Source organism: Lineus longissimus, chromosome 13 (genome assembly GCF_910592395.1).
Source record: "Lineus longissimus chromosome 13, tnLinLong1.2, whole genome shotgun sequence".
Taxonomy (NCBI): Eukaryota; Metazoa; Nemertea; class Pilidiophora; order Heteronemertea; family Lineidae; genus Lineus; species Lineus longissimus.
Window position 1 is genome coordinate 6,606,050 of NC_088320.1, and position 19,129 is coordinate 6,625,178.

Below are 19,129 nucleotides of genomic sequence, written 5' to 3' on the forward strand. Positions count from 1 at the left end.
ACGAGTGTCTCGCCTCTAAAACATGGCCGCCACCTCGGCCATCTTGAATGTCCCTGGTTTGAGGAAAACTCCGTTTAGAAATGAGAGTCGTCAAGCATGATCGCTCCAGCCATGCCAACAGGCGACAGCTCGACAGGCGGTACAGTCTGGTAACTTAAACAGCGAGTTTCAGCAAATCATAAAGTCTCTCCCGTATGGCATATTCGTATCGACTTTGCGTATGGCCGCATCGCAAGTCACCTTACATCATACGTGAAACCGATTCAGACCCGTCATTAGGGAGAGATCGTTTGATTTGCTGAATCTTGCTATTGCAGTGATGATAACTTGAGGCGTTCTATTCCTCCCACACTCTATGGTAGTCTTCATGAATAGGCTCAAATGCTAAGTACTCTAACTACAATAATAGCTGTATGAGTTTGAAGAGAATACCAGTGTCACCAATTGGTATTCAGCATAGCAATCATACACGTGTGCTCGTATGTAAAGATATGTATATACTTTCTTTCAATTCAATAAATGAATGCAGAGGCGAAACAAACTAGGTCATACGAGATTTCAATAAGATATCCACTCAGGCCTGTAGAACATTGTTTACCTTTGTTAGTTTGGGGTCTAAATCAGGTTATGGTAATCCATCGACTGACGGACAAGGGCGTATACTTATCCTAGCAAAGGTAAGAATCTTCACACGTTGCTGTATTTTACCCCAGAAATTGTGCAAGCTGATACTGCAGGCGTTTCTGAGATGTCTGTCATGATGTCGACCATCCAATACCAATACTGACATCGGTGGACGTGTTGTCGGTAATCATTCTTATATATGTGACCCGCTATGTCGAATGGAGGGTGTTGGGTAAAATTCTTGAAAATGAGTTGGTACTGGTTTATTCTGCATTGAAATATCTTTAAAATGATGTCTGATACATGAGGATATCTTGAGGATGGGTTGAGATATGGACTTCAGAATATATCACTCTCTGAAGTAAAAATTTAAAAAAATAACCTTGTCCGAAAATAGGTTATTTATGCATAAGCATTCGAAGGAACTGTATTCCATGGCTTTTGTGGCCTCGAAACACCTTTAGACATAGTTTAAAATAACCCCGGAAATTCATAAAATCATTTTTCCCCCAAAATATTTTCTCCCCTTTTGCCCATTTTCCTACATGCGACTTCTGCCTCCTTTTGACAGAACAGGTCAAATATTAGATGCGTCTATGTTCCTCGTGAGTGAACGAGTATGTTCATATTACAGTGTATTCCTAAAAACATGACACAATTTCATGTTAGAACAGATTTAATAAACCCAATAAAGGCCAACGACTTCAGCGTTTTAAGTATTCGACATTGAGGATATATTTTTTGATAACTCTGAGAATTTGTAACAAATCAACTAGATATTAACCAATGAAATGGTCTCGAGTTTGCTCTTCTGTTTCAGGGATTTCCAAAAACATAATCGTCACTCCTACTACACCGTTTGGACAGACTATAACAACATCGGATATGCAGCCACAGCATGGAGTTCAACCCAAGGTCTGTATAGTTATTATAATCCAGAAGCGAGGTTGGTCTCACTCACCAGTTTCTTCTGTGGCCATGGGGAATCCCAAAACTGATCCGGTCTTACTGGGAGTAATCGTCAGGGCGGATCGGGGCGTACAGGGGCTAAAGGGAGTTAATATGTTATGTCATATGAGTGTATCATCCTTCTTCCCGCGGGGTATTAACTATTTTATCAAATAAACATAGTTTGCCGACGACCTTAAAATGCAGAATTTACCCAATGACGGCATTTTCTCACTCTACTGAATCATGAGGAAATGCGAGCCCTAAAACCTTCGTAACACAAAAAGAGAGATGGCAAGCATGTGCCTCTAAGACCGGAGTTAAATGTATGTAGGATTCACGTTGTCACTTGTCATGTTTCACTTGTCACGAGTTAACAGATACGAAATGAGGGTGAAAGGTGTAGCCCGCTCTTTCGAAATGACTTGTTCGTTCTTTATGTCACGCATGAAAAGTGAACAGTGACGCGTTACATGTGAAAACGTGAACTCTATTATAATCACGGCCTTCAAATCTTCTTTCTGTTCCCAGGTGGCGCATCGTAAGAACTTCCCCCGAGACGACCAACACCGCACCAGCCGCCTACACATCATTTACGGTATCCTTTGCGTCATCCTAGGGATCGCAGTCGTGGCATCCAAGGCGGGCGGAGGGAGATATGGCTTGATCAACATGACCTGCCCCGGGGTCTGGAGCGGTGTCCTCAATGTAATCGCAGGAATCGTCGGAATAGTCTCATGCACCAACGAGAAGACGGCCACAATAGCAGTCACAGCGCTGCTCTCCGTACTGAGTCTGCTCGGCTCCGCCACCTTTACAGTCCTCTCCGTCATTTCGTGTATAGTTGACAGAAATCTCTTCCAGAAAAAACCTGTCACTGGTTTCCCGGACATTCTATCCTGACTAGGACATTTCAAACTTCTACACCGGGTCTACATATAAGTGAATATTATGTAAATCCGCCTCAGAAACCTACTTTATCAACAGTCTAATATCTTAACCTGTTAGATTAGTTTGTAATGTTACGCAAAAAGCGCCATTTATCGAGTGTCCTTAGAACTGAAGCAACTTATTTTTGACCACGGGTTCAAATAGAAGCGATGACATCGTAGAAATTACTTTTTTGTTCTGTAAGTTACACGTTAATTGACAGCGTGAACTCGTGAAACGCATACTGATCTTCCAGCGGTTTTGCCTCTGTAGCCGCTGCCCTGTCTGGAAGCTGAGCAATGTCAATACAATGAGGGTCAAGCCTCGACCAGAGCAGGGGTTGGCATCGAAATCAACGCATTGATTTTATGGCATAACATTAGTCCATTTTAGATATTAATGTAAGAGTAACCAGTGGTAGGCAATGCTAAGCTAAGTAGCATTAAGTATGCTATTCCTTTCTAGACATTCTAGTGTTTAAAAGGGGATTAGACTTAGTAGTCCTACTTTGAGTTAAATGTAAGAAATGGTAAAACGCGTTTAGACTTATTTTAGTTTTATATACCCAAGTATCGTGTATTAACGGTTCATGCGGTAGTGTACATAGTGTTATTGCAGTGCAATATTATTTCAAATTTACTTTAGTTTATTATGCTCACGCTGTTGCACGTAATGTCGAGGCCATGTATAGGCTATGCTGAATTTCAGTTCGCATGATACAAAATTGGATTGGATTCGTATCATCAAGTAAGAAATACTTGTAAGGTAGGTTTAAGCTTCAAAAATCCTCTCGTCACTAAGTTGGCACTAGGCTACAAAATCACCTTTTCTGACAACAGGCCAGTCGTGAAGCTTTTAATAACCGATATAAGACCGTTTCTGAATATTCATGTCTCAGGCCAACTTATGCACAAGTATGTTCGATGCCATTATTGATGTTTGATCTGGATAGACATCCTCACCAGGTCATCCTCACTGGGTTCGACGACACAATGTCATCCTCTTGCAAACACGACTCAGTTCTTTCCATCGAGTGAATGACCCTTATGCGAGGATGTCCATTTTAGTTCATCTCATGTATGGGACCTCAACAACTGGCGGTCATAGAATATCACACTTCTTCCGATTGAACGGCTTTTGTACCCATGAAACAAACGTCAAGGTTATTCACCGAAATACTGAATCGAGTATTGCCAAGTATAGATTATGGTATTACTAAATAACTTTATTTTCATTGATTACATAGGAGATGATCGATCTCACTAAGAATAAATTGATTCGTAGGTATCAGTGCCTCTGAACTTTCCATTTTAATTGTCATTACAGGTCTTAATTCCACCGACTGCACAGGGATATCGGACGGCTTCGTAAACCCAGATTTGTTTTGGTCGTAAACCATGGCGCTTATAACAAAACTGAAATACGTCACCGCAGGAACAATTCTAACAATTGCTGCAGTTGTTTTGATTACGACAGTCAAACAACCTCACGTGCTGAAACCTTCCTCGTATGCTGTGGTTACGCGTCATACGTACAAACGCGTTCCCAGACATGATGACTGGATAGGGTTCAGTGGCAGGGCCCATGAATCGGAGGTGAAGTCCATCGTGAAGACCGAGGGTAAAGCAGCGGCGGTTTATGGCTCGGGGTCAGATGAAAACAAACAGTTACTTGAGGAGGTGGCATGGTCTGAGGTGGATGATGATTCAGCCGAATTCGAAAACGGAGAAGGAAATGAAACTATTGCACGGAGTGAGCTTGATGGCTCAACCGAATTGGAAAAAAGAGAAGAAAAAGAAACTGTTGCATTGAGTGAGGATGATGATGACTCAACCGAACTGGAAAACGGAGAAGGAAATGAAACTAATACATTGAGTGAGAATGATGATGCCTCAACCGCATTGGAAAACGGTGAAGAAAATGAAATTGATGGATTTAGTGAAGACGATTATAACTCAACAAAAATGCAAAATGGTGAAAGGGCAAGGGCAATTGTTACTTTTCTTAAGTTTGATAATGATTCAGGCGAATTTGAAAATAGGTTTGAAGGGGTAAATGATACATCCAGTGAGCGTGTTGATGTAGAGGCACCAATTGTTGGTGGTGGTGACTCGATTGATGATGATGGAAAATTGCGGACTAATCTTCAATTAGGACCTACAAATACTAAAAAGGTATCGAATGGACGCTTAGAAGATATCAAAGGGAAGAAGGAAAACATAGTTTTGAGTTCTAAGGCTCTTATAGAAAGGATAAACACTCTACGGCCTTTGGTGTTTCGGAGGATCAATGAATCCCTTGCTCGGACTACGTTGTTTCCAAGCAAACTGGTGGACGAGATTGCCAGAAATATGTCTGCAGGATTCCTCTCCGTAAGTATTACAGGATGTCCCAGAAAGATCCTGTTCAGCTGATTTGTCTTTGTGTGTAATTGAGTTAAGTTTTAAATTAAAAGTATAAAATATAAATCTCTATTTCGAAATACCACAACCACACGCTAATAGTTGAAACAAAGGTTTCTGAGCTTTTGAAAAATCATTTTAAACACTTGATATTATTTTTCTGTAAACACAAATATGCAGATCGTAGAGTTTTTGTAAAATGAAATGGTTTATACGATTACCTAGAACCTCTCAGGGTTTTTCATTTCGCTAAAAATCCTCATTTTGTGTTGGCTGAAAAACCCTGAGATGATTTTCAAAAGCTCAAAACCCTTTGTTTCCAAGAGTGTACTATCGAATCGTATCAAAAATGTGCAACGATCCGTTTCTATTGCAGCCAGAGCAGCGCCTGTCGGAGTGGCGAACACCCTGTTGGAAAAAGTTAGGTGCCCTGCATTGCCTGCCATCCAATTACATTCTAGGGTTTCAGGGTTGCGCCACGAACGACCTCTATTTTAGACTGACCGCTCATACTGAAGTCATGCCCTCCTGGAGGGCTGAGAGTCAGTTCTGGGCGAGAGATTTTGACAATAGCTTTATCAAGTCCATGTCTAACTACGGCGCGACTGTTCAGTTAAAGTCAATGTTCCAGAGCAAGAACAACATATTATGTAAGTAATGTTTCCGGAAGTTTTACTGGAAACTTTATTGACAGGCTAGATGGCATTTGTCTTAAAACTGGCAATTTTGCCTAAGTGTAAATGTGGCAGATTAGTAATCTCAAGATTAGAATTGGAGTTTTCAGCATAAGCAATGTCAATCAATTACGACTGTCTCATGAAACGCCTTCTACACGGGCATCATCCGCTCAGTTCGAATATTTTATACACAATTTTCTGTATTTCAGTGGAGAGAAATACCCGTGATACCTGGCGTTCCGTTACAAATGATGGGAAGTTTAGTCCTAGATATTGGAACATGCTACAGGCGCAGATGATCAAGAAATTTACACCAGACGCAAAATTCATTGTCACATTGTGTAACCCTATCACCAGGTACGTGCAATATGCGGGTGAAAAATGTTGATGAAGAAGTTCATAGAGAACCAGTATCATAGAATGTGAGAGCATGCTCCCATAATATCCGCCCCAACATATGATCAACGCCACCCCGACGGTGGCCGTTGGACGGATACAGCGGCAGGTTATAATAGAGCCACTACTTATCATATTGACCCTCAATGTGTCGACATTGCTCGGCGGAGGCAACAGGGGCAATAGCGCTAGAAGTTCAGTTTGCTACTCATCAGCAGAGTTAAATACCTACCTATATACTGTTATGCTTAAAACCACGTGCTTAAACGTTTATTTCCTCACAGATTCGTTGATCATTCTTTTAGAATTCGTCATTTTAATAGAGTCACTACTTATAAGCAGAGCTTAATACCGACCGATATACTGTTATGTTTATAATGATTATAATTATTTGCTGATCTTTCTTTCAGAATTCGTCATTTTTACGCTCGAGAAGACAAAATGAGACACAAGCGCAGCACAAGGTTACAATTTCACCAGAAAATCAAGGACATCATTAGCAGAGTGACAAACTGCCTCGAAGACAAAGACTTGGAGGAGTGTTTTAAACACCAGTGGGCAGCGGTAAAGTTATACTAAACATTTGACTTTCCATATTTTGGGTCATATTGGGTCGTTCCATATTTAGGGGGGGGGGGGAGGCGGGGGCAAATGCCATCAGAAGTCTAAAAAATGTGTTTTAGCCGAAAAATTTTATCATCGAGGAGACTTGTGCACCGATCGAGGAGAGAGGCAGTGTACAGAAATTAGTGGACTTTGTAAGGGATATTCTCGTGAATAAAGTCAGTGGGTCACCTAATTACCTAATTCATCTTTCTCTCTGCCACACAACTGTTATCACGAAAGACGGCTTTTAAGATTTGGCCCACAATGTACCAATGTCAATTAATCATAACTTGTTTTCCTCCCATTGCAGCAAGCCTGTCTTGACTACAACTACCTGGCGTACCTAAAGGACTGGTTGGCTGTTTTCCCGAGGGACCGGTTCTTCTTCATCAAGACGGAACAGTGGCGCAGGGTCAAGGACAGGTTCAACATATTGAAAGATCTATACAAATTTCTGAACATAAGTAAGACATTTTCGTCGTTTTAAAGAGTGTAACGTCAGACGATATAATTATGATATTTCCAAGGTGTGCGTATTATCGTCATTTACTTTGTACGCCATGATGTCAATACAAACGTGGCAACGTGGTAATCATGCGCACAACGTTCTGACGAAGTGGCGATCGTCTAACGCTGGTCGTGTCAGTTCGAAATGTTGGAAGAGCTTGGGTTTCCGTTCTCTCGTGTCCCGGAGCGAGTCCTTTTATAAGCAGCCTTCGAATGGAATCTGGTACCTCCTCATAGGCCGACCACTCATAAGTTCATCGGGACATCAATTCATCTTTCTCTTCATTTAGTAGTCCGGCATCACTAGGTGAAGTGTTAGCCTGTATTCGTGATGAAACTATATCAGCAGGAGTTGAAGATTCAGTGCGTTGGACAAGATTCACCTTTGAAACGGGTCTTATGAACCAACTAAAGTAGCGTTTCTATTCATCCTGATGAGTTATTTGATGAGATTTTAGGGGATTTCAGTATTAAAAAGTGCAAGCGCGGTAATAAATGGTCTTTTATATTCGTACGTACATGTATCGGTACAATAAGTCGATCTATAAAAACCCTCCCCTTTTCAGAAACGCCAAGCCAACACCAGCTGATACTCCAGTCCGCTATGCATAACATTGATGACCAAAGCTACAGACATCACGATCCACACTTACGTCATCCTTTACCAAAGACCATAGAAGTCATGGAGGCATTCTATAAACCATTTAACAAAGAATTGGCAAACTTTCTCAAGGACAGTCGATTTCGGTGGCAGAGTTGGTGAACATTTGCAAGGGGAGAGGTTCTGAATGATACGTTAACGCCAAAAACATTGCATGTGAAGTGGTGTATGATTGCACATGCTCGACTCGAACAGCGTCCAGCCTGCTATCATAATGCATATCTTTGCCCAGTAACACTGGTGGTAAGAACTGCGTTTGGATAGTGAAGCATTGGGCACTACAGAAATAGTTCGATACTCACACGAGTTATGCTGTAATTTGAAGGAGTCAATCAGACAGCTCATATTTAAGCGTGTGTGTGCTTTTTTGGGGTGGGGGTGATGATGGTCTTGAGGTTGGGTAAATGAATGAAAATGAGATAGAGGTTCATTAGATTTATTTGCCGTTGCCAATTTAGGCCTAGCGACCCCAGGGAAGCTGTATCGTGGGGGAAGATGTCATCAAGATATGCCCTGATAAACCGTTTATAAGTCAGTGGAACAATGGGAATTTAGGCACAGGTGCGAAAGACAAAATAGATCGTGCATTGGGCTCGACCTCAATTCTCATAACAACTGTAGGTACGGGGCAAAATAATGTAATGAAAAATACACTCGTGAAAATGTTGCAGTTTGTGGAAATTACAGTCTTTAATCGTTATTTTCTAAAGACATTAGATTCAGAACACGTGGGATGAGGTTTGGACGTGAGAGTTCCGGCTATGTCATAGCAATGTTCCGGTGACGAAGTTTAACGTTCATACATGCGGCTGTACGCATATGGGTGATGTAATTCTTCCTAAAAGAAGCGTATAGGGCAATATTTTTGGATATGATCAACCTCGTCGTTTTGCCTCGTTTCCTTTCCCTCCAAAGATCTAAACGTGTAGCACCCGCTGTGCTTCTTGTTCCAGTCGAATGCCACACAGCCTTCACCTGCATTGTGACACTCACTGATGCATTCAGGCAACCTGGTGACCGTTGGGATGTGTTCTCCGCCGATGTACTGGTAATTGGCGTGGAATCTCCAATTGCAGCCTGAAAAGATACAGAACGTAATTGACTGAAGTAATGCCTGTACTGCGAAGAGCCAACACGGGGGGGGGGGGGCATGACTTCAAAACCACCAAATGAGGATAGCCAAATTGTATTCGACCGTAGGAATATAACTAAAATACACCTCATTGCTTGACCAAAAATCGAGAGGTCCTTCTTCCAAATCAGTTTTTCTCAATGCACAAATACATATGTCCCCTTCCCGATCATGAAAAAAACAACAGAAAGAGGCGTCAATTTGTTTTATATTTTTGTTGACGCGTATTGTATGACTAACCAGTTATGGACTAAAACACGGAAAAGCTACAATTAAGATTTTTTTCAAATTGACAATTCCCTCCTCTCAATTTAAACTTGCAAAAACGAAACACGTACCGAAGAAAAATGCATCCTGGTTATCGTATGTACCACCTGGTGCAATGGGCGGTTTCATGTTGGAAGCAACTGGTTTTTGGGGGTCCAGCTTATCTGATTTGGGAATTCCTTGATCCGGTTCATGCGATTTGTGAGGTTCCTGATTGGGTTTATATGATATGGAAGGTCTCGGACCGGGTTCATCAGACTTGGCAGGCTCTTGCTTGGGTTTATATGATATGGAAGGTCTCGGACCGGGTTCATCAGACTTGGCAGGTTCTTCCTTGGGTTTATATGATATGGAAGGTCTCTGACCGGGTTCATCTGATTTGGCAGGTTCTTGCTTGGGTTTATATGATATGGAAGGTCTCGGACCGGGTTCATCAGACTTGGCAGTCTCTTGCTTGGGTTTATATGATATGGAAGGTCTCGGACCGGGTTCATCAGACTTGGCAGGTTCTTCCTTGGGTTTATATGATATGGAAGGTCTCTGACCGGGTTCATCTGATTTGGCAGGTTCTTGCTTGGGTTTATAGGATATTGAAGGTCTCTGACCGGGTTCATCAGACTTGGCAGGTTCCTGATTGGGTTTATATGATATGGAAGGTCTCGGACCGGGTTCATCAGATTTGGCAGGCTCTTGCTTGGGTTTATATGATATGGAAAGTCTCTGACCGGGTTCATCAGACTTGGCAGGTTCTTGCTTGGGTTTATATGATATTGAAGGTCTCTGACCGGGTTCATCAGACTTGGCAGGCTCTTGCTTGGGTTTATATGATATGGAAGGTCTCGGACCGGGTTCATCAGACTTGGCAGGCTCTTGCTTGGGTTCATATGATATGGAAGGTCTCGGACCGGGTTCATATGATTTGGGAGTCTCTTGCTTGGGTTTATATGATATGGAAGGTCTCGGACCGGGTTCATCAGACTTGGCAGGCTCTTGCTTGGGTTTATATGATATGAAAGGTCTCGGACCGGGTTCATCTGATTTGGGAGTCTCTTGCTTGGGTTTATATGATATGGAAGGTCTCTGACCGGGTTCATCAGACTTGGCAGGTTCTTGCTTGGGTTTATATGATGTTGAAGGTCTCGGACCGGGTTCATCTGATTTGGGAGTCTCTTGCTTGGGTTTATATGATATGGAAGGTCTCGGATCGGGTTCATCAGACTTGGCAGGTTCTTGCTTGGGTTTATATGATATTGAAGGTCTCAGACCGGGTTCATCAGACTTGGCAGGTTCCTCTTTGGGTTTATATGATATGGAAGGTCTCTGACCGGGTTCATCTGATTTGGGAGGCTCTTGCTTGGGTTTATATGATACGGAAGGTTTCGGATCAGAATCATCGGATTTGGGTGGTTCCTGATTGGGTTTATATGATATGGAAGGTCTATGATTGGGTTCATCGGACTTGGCAGGTTCTTGCTTCGTTTTATATGATGTGGAAGGTCTCGGAGCTGGTTCGTCTGATTTGGGAGGTCCCTGGTCGTCTTCAGTTGATTTCCTTGGTCCTCGATAATGATCATATATTATTGAGGGCTGGGTGTTTGGTCCATATGACTGTGCGGGTCCAAAAATTGACCTATTAGGTATGGTTCTACGTGTTGCGAAGATAGGACCATCATACATTATCGAGGGCCTAGGACTAGGACTATCTGTCTGTGTGGATCCAAAATTGTGTCCAAAATGTATGGTGCTACGTGGTGCCGGGATAGAATCGCTCAACGGGAACTTATACTTTGGAAGTCCCTTACAGGGATCCATAATTAGATTGGGACGATTTTCATAAGTAATATAAGACTTAATAGGTTCGCGGTATAGCTTTTCAGGTCCTTCATTTGGTAAATCTGATGTTATTGTGTCATGAGTGGGGTATGGCTTTTGAGGACCTCGAAAGGGTTCATCTGATATTAAAGGGCCACGTTTCGGATCAGTTGACTTCGGGGATGCAGGATATGGTTCATAAAATTGTGTGGGGCGTTCAATGCCATGATCGAAGTTATCTGAATACCGAGGTTCCCCATAAGATTTATCAAATATAGTGGGTCCATGGAATAGATCTACTTCCTCTGGGCTACGATAGGGCCTATCAGATATGGGGTCGTATGGATATGGCTCATTAGGATGGCCAGAGGGTTCGCGGTATGGCTTTTCAGGTCCTTCATTTGGTAAATATGATGTTATTGTGTCATGAGTGGGGTATGGCTTTTGAGGACCTCGAAAGGGTTCATCTGATATTAAAGGGCCACGATTCGGATCAGTTGACTTCGGGGATGCAGGATATGGTTCGTAAAATTGTGTGGGGCGTTCAATGCCATGATCGAAGTTATCTGAATACCGAGGTTCCCCATAAGATTTATCAAATATAGTGGGTCCATGGAATAGATATACTTCCTCTGGGCCACGATAGGGCCTATCGGATATGGGGTCGTATGGATATGGCTCATTGGGATGGCCGGTGGGCTCATCCGATTGTTTTGGTCCACCAGATTGGTATGGAGTTGCAGGCCGACGATAAGGTCCATAGGGCAGCAAGCTTTCAACAATCGTAGCTTGAGGTTTTTCTGTAGTGCTGCCTTCTTTACGTTGAGTATCCGGGATTGCAGGGGGAGGGGTAACCTCCGCGTTCTGAGCGATAGGAATCTTATCCATGTGAGAGACCACCGCGCCGGGGGCTTCATGAGATTGAGCGTTGGGTTTCTCCGAGGTAGGGACATCTGAGCTCGGGGTCGGAGTGTACGGTGCTTCTGCAGTGGTATTGGGAAGCGCTGTAGTCGGAATTTCAGTGCGTTGAGGGCCAGCCTCCGAGATAGGAGTTGCCGAGACAGGGGCGATATCAGGTCCTGTTACAACGGTTTTGTTAATTTGACTGCTTGGTGCATCTGATGTGGGGGAAGGTCCTGGTGTAGGTATCGCGCCGTGGGCTTCATGGGAATGACCGTTGGGTTTCTCCGAGGTAGGGACCGCTGAGCTCGGGGTCTGAGTATACGGTGCTTCTGCAGTGGTGTGGGGAATCGCTGTAGTCGGGATTTCAGTGCGTTGGGGACCAGTCTCCGAGATAGGAGTTGCCGAGACAGGGGCGATATCAGGTCCTGTTACAACGGTTTTGTTAGTCTGACTGCTTGGTGCATCTGATGTGGGGGAAGGTCCTGGTGTAGGTATCGCGCCGTGGGCTTCATGGGAATGACCGTTGGGTTTCTCTGAGGTAGGGACCGCTGAGCTCGGGGTCCGAGTATACGGTGCTTCTGCAGTGGTGTGGGGAATCGCTATAGTCGGGATTTCAGTGCGTTGGGGACCAGTCTCCGAGATAGGAGTTGCCGAGACAGGGGCGATATCAGGTCCTGTTACAACGGTTTTGTTAGTCTGACTGCTTGATGCATCTGATGTGGGGGAAGGTCCTGGTGTAGGTATATTTGGTCGTCCGATAGCATTGTCCTGTGCATTTGCGAATGAGTTCATTACGTTAAGTACATGCAGCACTATCCTTAACAGTTTCACAAGCTTTTTTCGTGGATGTTCCACTGGTCTAGCAGGTCCTCGATGAGGGTAAGAAAAATCGTGATGTCCATGATCGTAACCGTCTGGAAGGTCGTGGCTGTGATGGGGATCCACGAACTCATCCGAAGTTTGTCCTTCGTTCGGGTCGTACGGCGTGGCCTGAAGTCTTTCACAAACTGCCAGGCCTGAAGCATAGAATAAATGGAGGTTTTATCTCAGTTTGAATTATAACTCCTTGCTTTACATTCATAATATTCTGGTTATCATGAATGAAATTTGACACAATCTTTACAATGTATGGTGCAGATCATGTACATAATTATGGCATCGACACTCCTGAGGGTGTTAAAAAGGACGGTCCGAGAGACGAATACTATCCCGAATTATTATATCTATAAAATTTGGCCTCATTGCGTGCACAACATTAAGGTGAAACACGATATCGCGAATCTAGCCCGCTATTTGAAAAAGACTTAAACGTTATTCGTGTCACGATCAACAAGTGAGAGATGACACATTGCATGGGAGCACGTGAATGGTAAAGGCAGTGTATCATCTGTGATTGTTGCCCATATTTCTCCATGTTTTCATTCATTCAAAAGCATCCTGAGGAAATCAGAGGTTACTGTTCGCTTCTGGTCCTGCACACAAAACCCCCGAGACATTCGCCATCATGTGGTGAAGTACAAGCCTACATCACCTTTAAGTCAGCACCGGGATTTAAAGGGTCAATCTCGGTTCTATTACCGTTCTTCTAATGATTTGCATGAGTGGAAATCGCAATCAGCTCAACTCGGAGGAGAGAGTGCTCTCTAATCATCGGCATGATAAAACAACCATTGAAAATGTGAGTTTGGATATCGTTCTTTACTACCGGGACTTTTTTGTAACTCCTAGACTGAAATGTAAGCGACGCTCTGACTGGGCGCACTTACTTCTGCGCTGGTACTTCGGCAAATAGGGCGAATGTCTCAGGGGTTTGTGTGCAGGGCTGGAGAAGCGAACATTCGATCCCCAATTTCCTTAGAATGATAGGAAAGAGGGTCATGTTTTCAACATACCTACAAGGACATGGAGAACGAGGCCTACCAGCAGCAGGTTGATGCCAGCAATGCACATTGCTGGTGATGCATACATGTCTTCTGCTGGAATGAGTGTATTTTGATATCTCTTTTGATTCTTTTCCATGAACACATGTATGAATATATTAAGCATGGTGTTAATTGTTTTTAAGTGGCAGTGTTGTTCGATATGACTTTCTATGTATTTTGCCTTGACTTCCATAGAAACCAATTTAAAATGTCATTTCCTATAACAGATATCAAAAAGCGGCTTCTGAAGACATTTTTTTCTCACTCAGAGGCACCATGTTTCTTTCTGTAGGTAATACCTTTATAGGGTCTAAATCTAACCTTTCAAGACTTACGTGTACATAATTTGATGCGTGTTGTCCTAAGCTCCATTCGTTGTCCAATGATGTCATTAACAAAAATTCAAATTCCCTCTACCCCCTACACCCACCACTGGAAAAACCTAAGAATTGTGTTTCTATGGTCAGGTAGGCGTACTCTATCCCACAACATATTCAAATCATTTGTACCCTGCATGTTGAATAAAAGTCGCTCCCCTCCTAGACTATATTGGTATTATGAAACAATAACGACATAAATTTTTGTTGGGCGTGCCAATGAACCACAGTATCACTGATTTAGTATCTTATGTAATGTTGTGTCATCAATAAATTGTGGATTAAAAGCCTTGTTACCACAAAAAAAATAAAAAAATATTGGTCTTTAGCCTCAAAAATTCTCATCCCAACCATGATGTCCATTCATTTCGTAAAATATACGCCCTAAACAGTCCGTTGTTATTCATGGACAATATGGGAAATATGACGTCGTTAGAGCGATAACCAATATGATGTTAGCATTAATTTTGGGTCATCAACCCCCAGTAGGCCTATGTCAATAACGTCTCATAACAGTCATTTACAATCATGAAAAGTTAACATCAGTGTCACAATTGCAACTAGCTGGGAAAGGAAATATTGATACAATCACAAGCAGGATATGACAGCCAAAATTTTAACTGAGGAGAAAATGGAAAGAATTCACGTAGCCTTACCTACATTATATTGCCTGCTTGCTTGCACGGACGTATATGATGAAGTATTTCCAACGCACATCATCTGTAGAAATCTCCACGCCCTCATTATAGGAAAATCAACCTCGACCTAAGGTGCCGCAACAGTCGTCTGTACTGCGAAACCTATTCAAAAGCCGACGGGGAACGAGGCTTCGTTAGAGATATCGCACACGATCCACTGCATTCAGTGATGTGGGTGTTGATGACCTGATGGTGTTTGCAATTTATCGAATTCTGGCTCCAAGTACCCTATTCTGAGTCAAAAGCTAGAATTTTAATTGGGTAACTAATTGACCCTCGTATGAACAACTTCCATCATACTTCAATTCAATCTACTGTAATTCATGCTCTGTCTTTGTTTATCTGCGTGGCCTACATGTTGTTGCAATAAGCGGAATTCTGAAATCAATTACGTATTACGTATGTTATGTATGTTTGAGCTATAACATTTAGTAGTGGAGACTTTTACCCAAGCGTTTTTGGCCACCACCAGTATGCACCCAAAAAAGTACAGTCCTGTATTTGATTTCACATATATTTACCGTTGGTCCACTCATAATCCCTTCTGAGTTCTTTTAAAAACTCAGAAGGGATTATGGTTGGAATTTCGAAGTCAGGTTTTGAATTTCGAAGTCGGGTTTGAATATCGCAGTCAAGTTTGGAATTTGGGTGTCAGTCTTGGAATTCCGAATTTCGAGTCTCGAACTGAGCCTTCTGGACATCGTAGAAAAATGAATATACGTTTTAACTGAATCTCTCAGCCGTCGTCCATGTATCGTTTATTATATATATATGTTTATTTTCGTACTAGGTACAATCAGAGGTGCATGGTGTTGAAATATATACAGTGCTGTAACAAGTTTGACAAAATATCGATACAAAATGAGGACATATAATTTAGTTGTACATGAGGCACTCCAGCGGTAGAATCCCATCAACCGAGGAAGTCACCTAAGATGTACATAAATAGTCTAATATCTCATTGATCTCCTCGGTTGCTAAGAATCCATCACCCGAGTCCCTCATGTGAAGCAACTCTTGAATCTGAGTACACAGAAATGACGATGGGATTTTCCATGACTTTGTAAGACACCCTCTCCTTATCAGATCCATTCTTGGTACTCGGTGCCTTGCACTAATTACAGTCAAGGACTTGCCAACAGACGATGTGCTGCCCGCCAGTACCATCTGTGTGCACATGTTGAGGAGTGAATTTGAAGATTGAGTAGAATTAGATATAAAGTTAATGAGGCGCTATTCAAGGGTTATCATGATGTCATAATCATCAATGATAGCGGGAATAAGGTTATTGTGGGTTCTGGGTGAAATACCGAGAACCCTACGCACACACTTCCTCCACGCAGTGTAAACACGCTGTATTTTGGGGTGAGCCAAATCCAGCACAGGGCTGCCGTAGAGGGACATACAGAAACTCTTGAATAGACCATATCTCACCACTGCAGAGGCATATTGAAACTGCGCTAGTAATAGATTTGTACGCTTGTACATATCCGATATTGTTGTTTCGATTCTCTCTCCCTCCATATTTGGCCCTATAGGAATTCCGAGATGTATTTCATGTAAACTAGGGATCATGTCGATACCATTAAACCGGACCACAATGCCTTCAGTATTCCTTAAGCCAAACACCAGCAGTTTAGATTTTCCAGCATTGAACTTGATCTTGTACTCTTTAGAATAGTCATCACACAGTTTAAGCATTTGTCGCAGAGCCCAGAGCGACGGGGCAAGAATGATGACGTCATCGGCATACGCAAAAGCTCCAGCAAAAATATGGCCTACATAGCACCCTACTTTTGAAGTCTTCAGCTTATCTAGTAGTTCCCCAATGTATAAAGTGAAAAGGATCGGAGATAACACGCCTCCCTGTTTAACTCCATTAGAAACAGAAAATGAGGGGGAGGTATAATCATCCCACCTAATATTCACTCTTTGAATGGTATACAAATTCGCTAGAAAGCGTGAAATAAGGGGGCACAACCCCTTGCGTTGCAATATCCTGAATAACTTGATAAAGTTGATACAATCGAATGCCTTGCGTCCAGCATTACAGAATACACTGGGGTATCATTATTGATGTAATATCTTATCACCTCTTCCGTATTGCGCCCCCACTCAAATGCGCCTCGTAACCAGTCTCATCTATAGGTTGAAGAGATGAAAGTAACCGAAATGGATTGTAGATGGCGCTTTAGTGAAGCGATATGTACAATCACTACTGCCTGTCATGCTGACTGTCTATCCCGACATATCATGATTTTTTTGTACACTGTCTCTGCAGAAAAAAGGCCACTATACAATATCACATGTGGCCATTGATACGACCGTTTTGCGTGGAAATTCAGTTTTTACAACTTCTGATTTTTGAGAGCATTGTCCCGTTACGTTATTTTGCCCCTTACATACTTCGCAGTCAGAAGTATTCAGGCCGAGCCCATACGATGACTATAGTCTTTCAACAAAGCCCGCTCGCACCTTGGCGTAAATTCCTATTGTTCTACTGTTTTAACAAAGGGTTACTAGGGTAAAGTTGATAACATCGACCCCCCACGGAAACAGCGTTCATGGAGGTCGATAGGCATACACCGGTGAGGGCAAATAAATGTAATGCTGGGTAACAGAGGGAAAAGTCGGGCAATGTCGGATTTTTGTCGGATAAATGAGGAAAAAGTTTGAGAAACAGTTAAGAAGTCGGAAAAAACCTCCTACTAGTGTTATTAAGGTAGAAATGGACCAATTGTGGGAAAGATGCCTGCCACTCAATATACAAATATTTTCTAACAAAATAAGAATCGAAATCTAAAAAAAACTCCACACAACAGATTATACTGTAATGATCAATTATAGCTGCGCTTACACCACGAAATATTGGTGGACCAATTGCACTTACACCACCACATTGCCGCGACAAATTGGTTCGGCAATCCATTGCCGATACAAATTGCCGAGCGAATTTGTCCCACCAAGCTTGATGGTCCAAATTCGCCCGGCTTGTTAAAAGCTCGGCTTTGTCGTGGTGTAAGCGCAAATGGATCGGCAATTAGCTAGTTAGATGGTTCGGCTCCAGGCGGCGCTTTCGAAATGGCGCTTTCTGCCTAGGCTTTCTGCGTTCTGCTTATTGTTTGCGCGCCATCTGTAGCCGGATTTTATAACTAGCTGCAGCGCTGGTGTAAGCGCTTGGTGGATTTTCGATGGTGCGGCATTGGTTCCCGAACCAAGATTGGTGGTCCATTTTCAGGTGGTGTAAGTGCGGCTTATATCAGTCAGTACCTGTTAATGAATGATGAAGCCTCATTAACATTTTAAACAGGTATACTAATCTTAACGAGTTTGTTTATTCCACTAACACCTGTTTTTGAACATCCTACCAGAGGTGGAAGGAGGGTTTCATATCATTGGAAAGATCATTCCTATGCTCTCAGGATGCGCTTACTATGTTAAAATCGTTTATCAAAGGACAAGTTTACAAGTTTAAGCATGATTTTCCCGCAGCCTGCTGAGTTTGAGAGATTATAGCAGACGAGTGTATACACAAATTAACCCGAATGTGTGTAATTAATCAAGCAGAAAGGTCACTGTACCAGACTGTATCATGATACCATACACAAGTTGACCACCAAGAATGTTATTGACAGTTTAGTTGAGGGGGAGGGGGCTGTGCTGGGTGGACTCCAGCCATTCACAAGCCTCATACATCAAGGGGTGTGCATATTCATTGAGAAAAGTGGTTGAATTCCACAGCCAAGATGTCAATCAAAGGTCTGCCATCAATGGTCACTTGTTTTAGACAAATAGAAACTTTTTCTATCCCAATTAGAAGTTGGGGGTGGGGTGTGTGTTGGACAGTAGGCCTACTCACAATGAAATGCATTTTATGCTCTCAAAAGTGCTTAAATGGAATACATGTTGCATAAGGATTGCAGTGTGGTATGTATTTAACAATATTAAGCATGTTTATTGAGGTAAAAAAATATTTGGGCTAGTATACCTGTTTAAAATGTTAATGAGGCTTCATCATTCATTAACAGGTACTGACTGATATAAGCCGCACTTACACCACCTGAAAATGGACCACCAATCTTGGTTCGGGAACCAATGCCGCACCATCGAAAATCATTTCGAATAATGACCCCAGCTATCAATGCACTATCTGAGATCATAGTACATTGAAACTGGAATGCACTAGATAGTACACAAACTAGGTCAATCCAGAACGAGGCTGACTTTGGCCTATTTTGTATAAGTTTTTACCCAGGTTCTACACAGG

At 42.6% G+C, this 19,129-nt stretch overlaps 2 protein-coding genes across 3 annotated transcripts; one reads left to right on the plus strand and one right to left on the minus strand.

The window, feature by feature from the left end:
• Nucleotides 1–567: 567 nt before the first annotated feature.
• Nucleotides 568–8,433, plus strand: LOC135498235 (uncharacterized). Of its 2 annotated transcripts, XM_064788448.1 has the most exons (9): nt 568–677; nt 1,445–1,539; nt 2,104–2,525; nt 3,829–4,874; nt 5,281–5,554; nt 5,791–5,938; nt 6,388–6,541; nt 6,894–7,047; nt 7,657–8,433. In XM_064788448.1, the coding sequence occupies exons 4-9, from the start codon at nt 3,900–3,902 to the stop codon at nt 7,851–7,853; spliced, it is 1,902 nt and encodes a 633-aa protein (XP_064644518.1). In that variant the 5' UTR covers nt 568–677; nt 1,445–1,539; nt 2,104–2,525; nt 3,829–3,899; the 3' UTR covers nt 7,854–8,433. The 2 variants fall into 2 exon arrangements, with proteins under 2 accessions (XP_064644518.1, XP_064644517.1); XM_064788447.1 differs by having other exon boundaries at nt 2,104–4,874.
• A 3-nt stretch (nt 8,434–8,436) lies between these two features.
• LOC135498357 (adhesive plaque matrix protein-like) lies at nt 8,437–13,368 on the minus strand. The gene is made up of 3 exons (XM_064788614.1): nt 13,323–13,368; nt 9,222–12,881; nt 8,437–8,828 (listed from the first exon to the last, which is right to left on the minus strand). Exons 1-3 carry the CDS (start codon nt 13,366–13,368, stop codon nt 8,590–8,592), a joined length of 3,945 nt encoding a protein of 1,314 aa, XP_064644684.1. The 3' UTR covers nt 8,437–8,589.
• Between the last annotated feature and the right edge of the window lie 5,761 nt (nt 13,369–19,129).

What these genes read in the sequence shown, in the direction of transcription:
- LOC135498235 (XM_064788447.1), top strand. Translation starts at nt 3,900, where the DNA reads ATGGCGCTTATAACAAAACTGAAATACGTCACCGCAGGAACAATTCTA. An exon ending in TTGTGTAACCCTATCACCAG is followed by an intron (nt 5,939 to 6,387) that starts GTACGTGCAATA and finishes TCTTTCTTTCAG; the next exon opens with AATTCGTCATTTTTACGCTC. An exon ending in ATACAAATTTCTGAACATAA is followed by an intron (nt 7,048 to 7,656) that starts GTAAGACATTTT and finishes TCCCCTTTTCAG; the next exon opens with AAACGCCAAGCCAACACCAG.
- LOC135498357 (XM_064788614.1), bottom strand. Translation starts at nt 13,368, where the DNA reads ATGGCGAATGTCTCGGGGGTTTTGTGTGCAGGACCAGAAGCGAACA. An exon ending in TGCAGGACCAGAAGCGAACA is followed by an intron (nt 12,882 to 13,322) that starts GTAACCTCTGAT and finishes TCTATGCTTCAG; the next exon opens with GCCTGGCAGTTTGTGAAAGA. An exon ending in CCAGGATGCATTTTTCTTCG is followed by an intron (nt 8,829 to 9,221) that starts GTACGTGTTTCG and finishes GTATCTTTTCAG; the next exon opens with GCTGCAATTGGAGATTCCAC.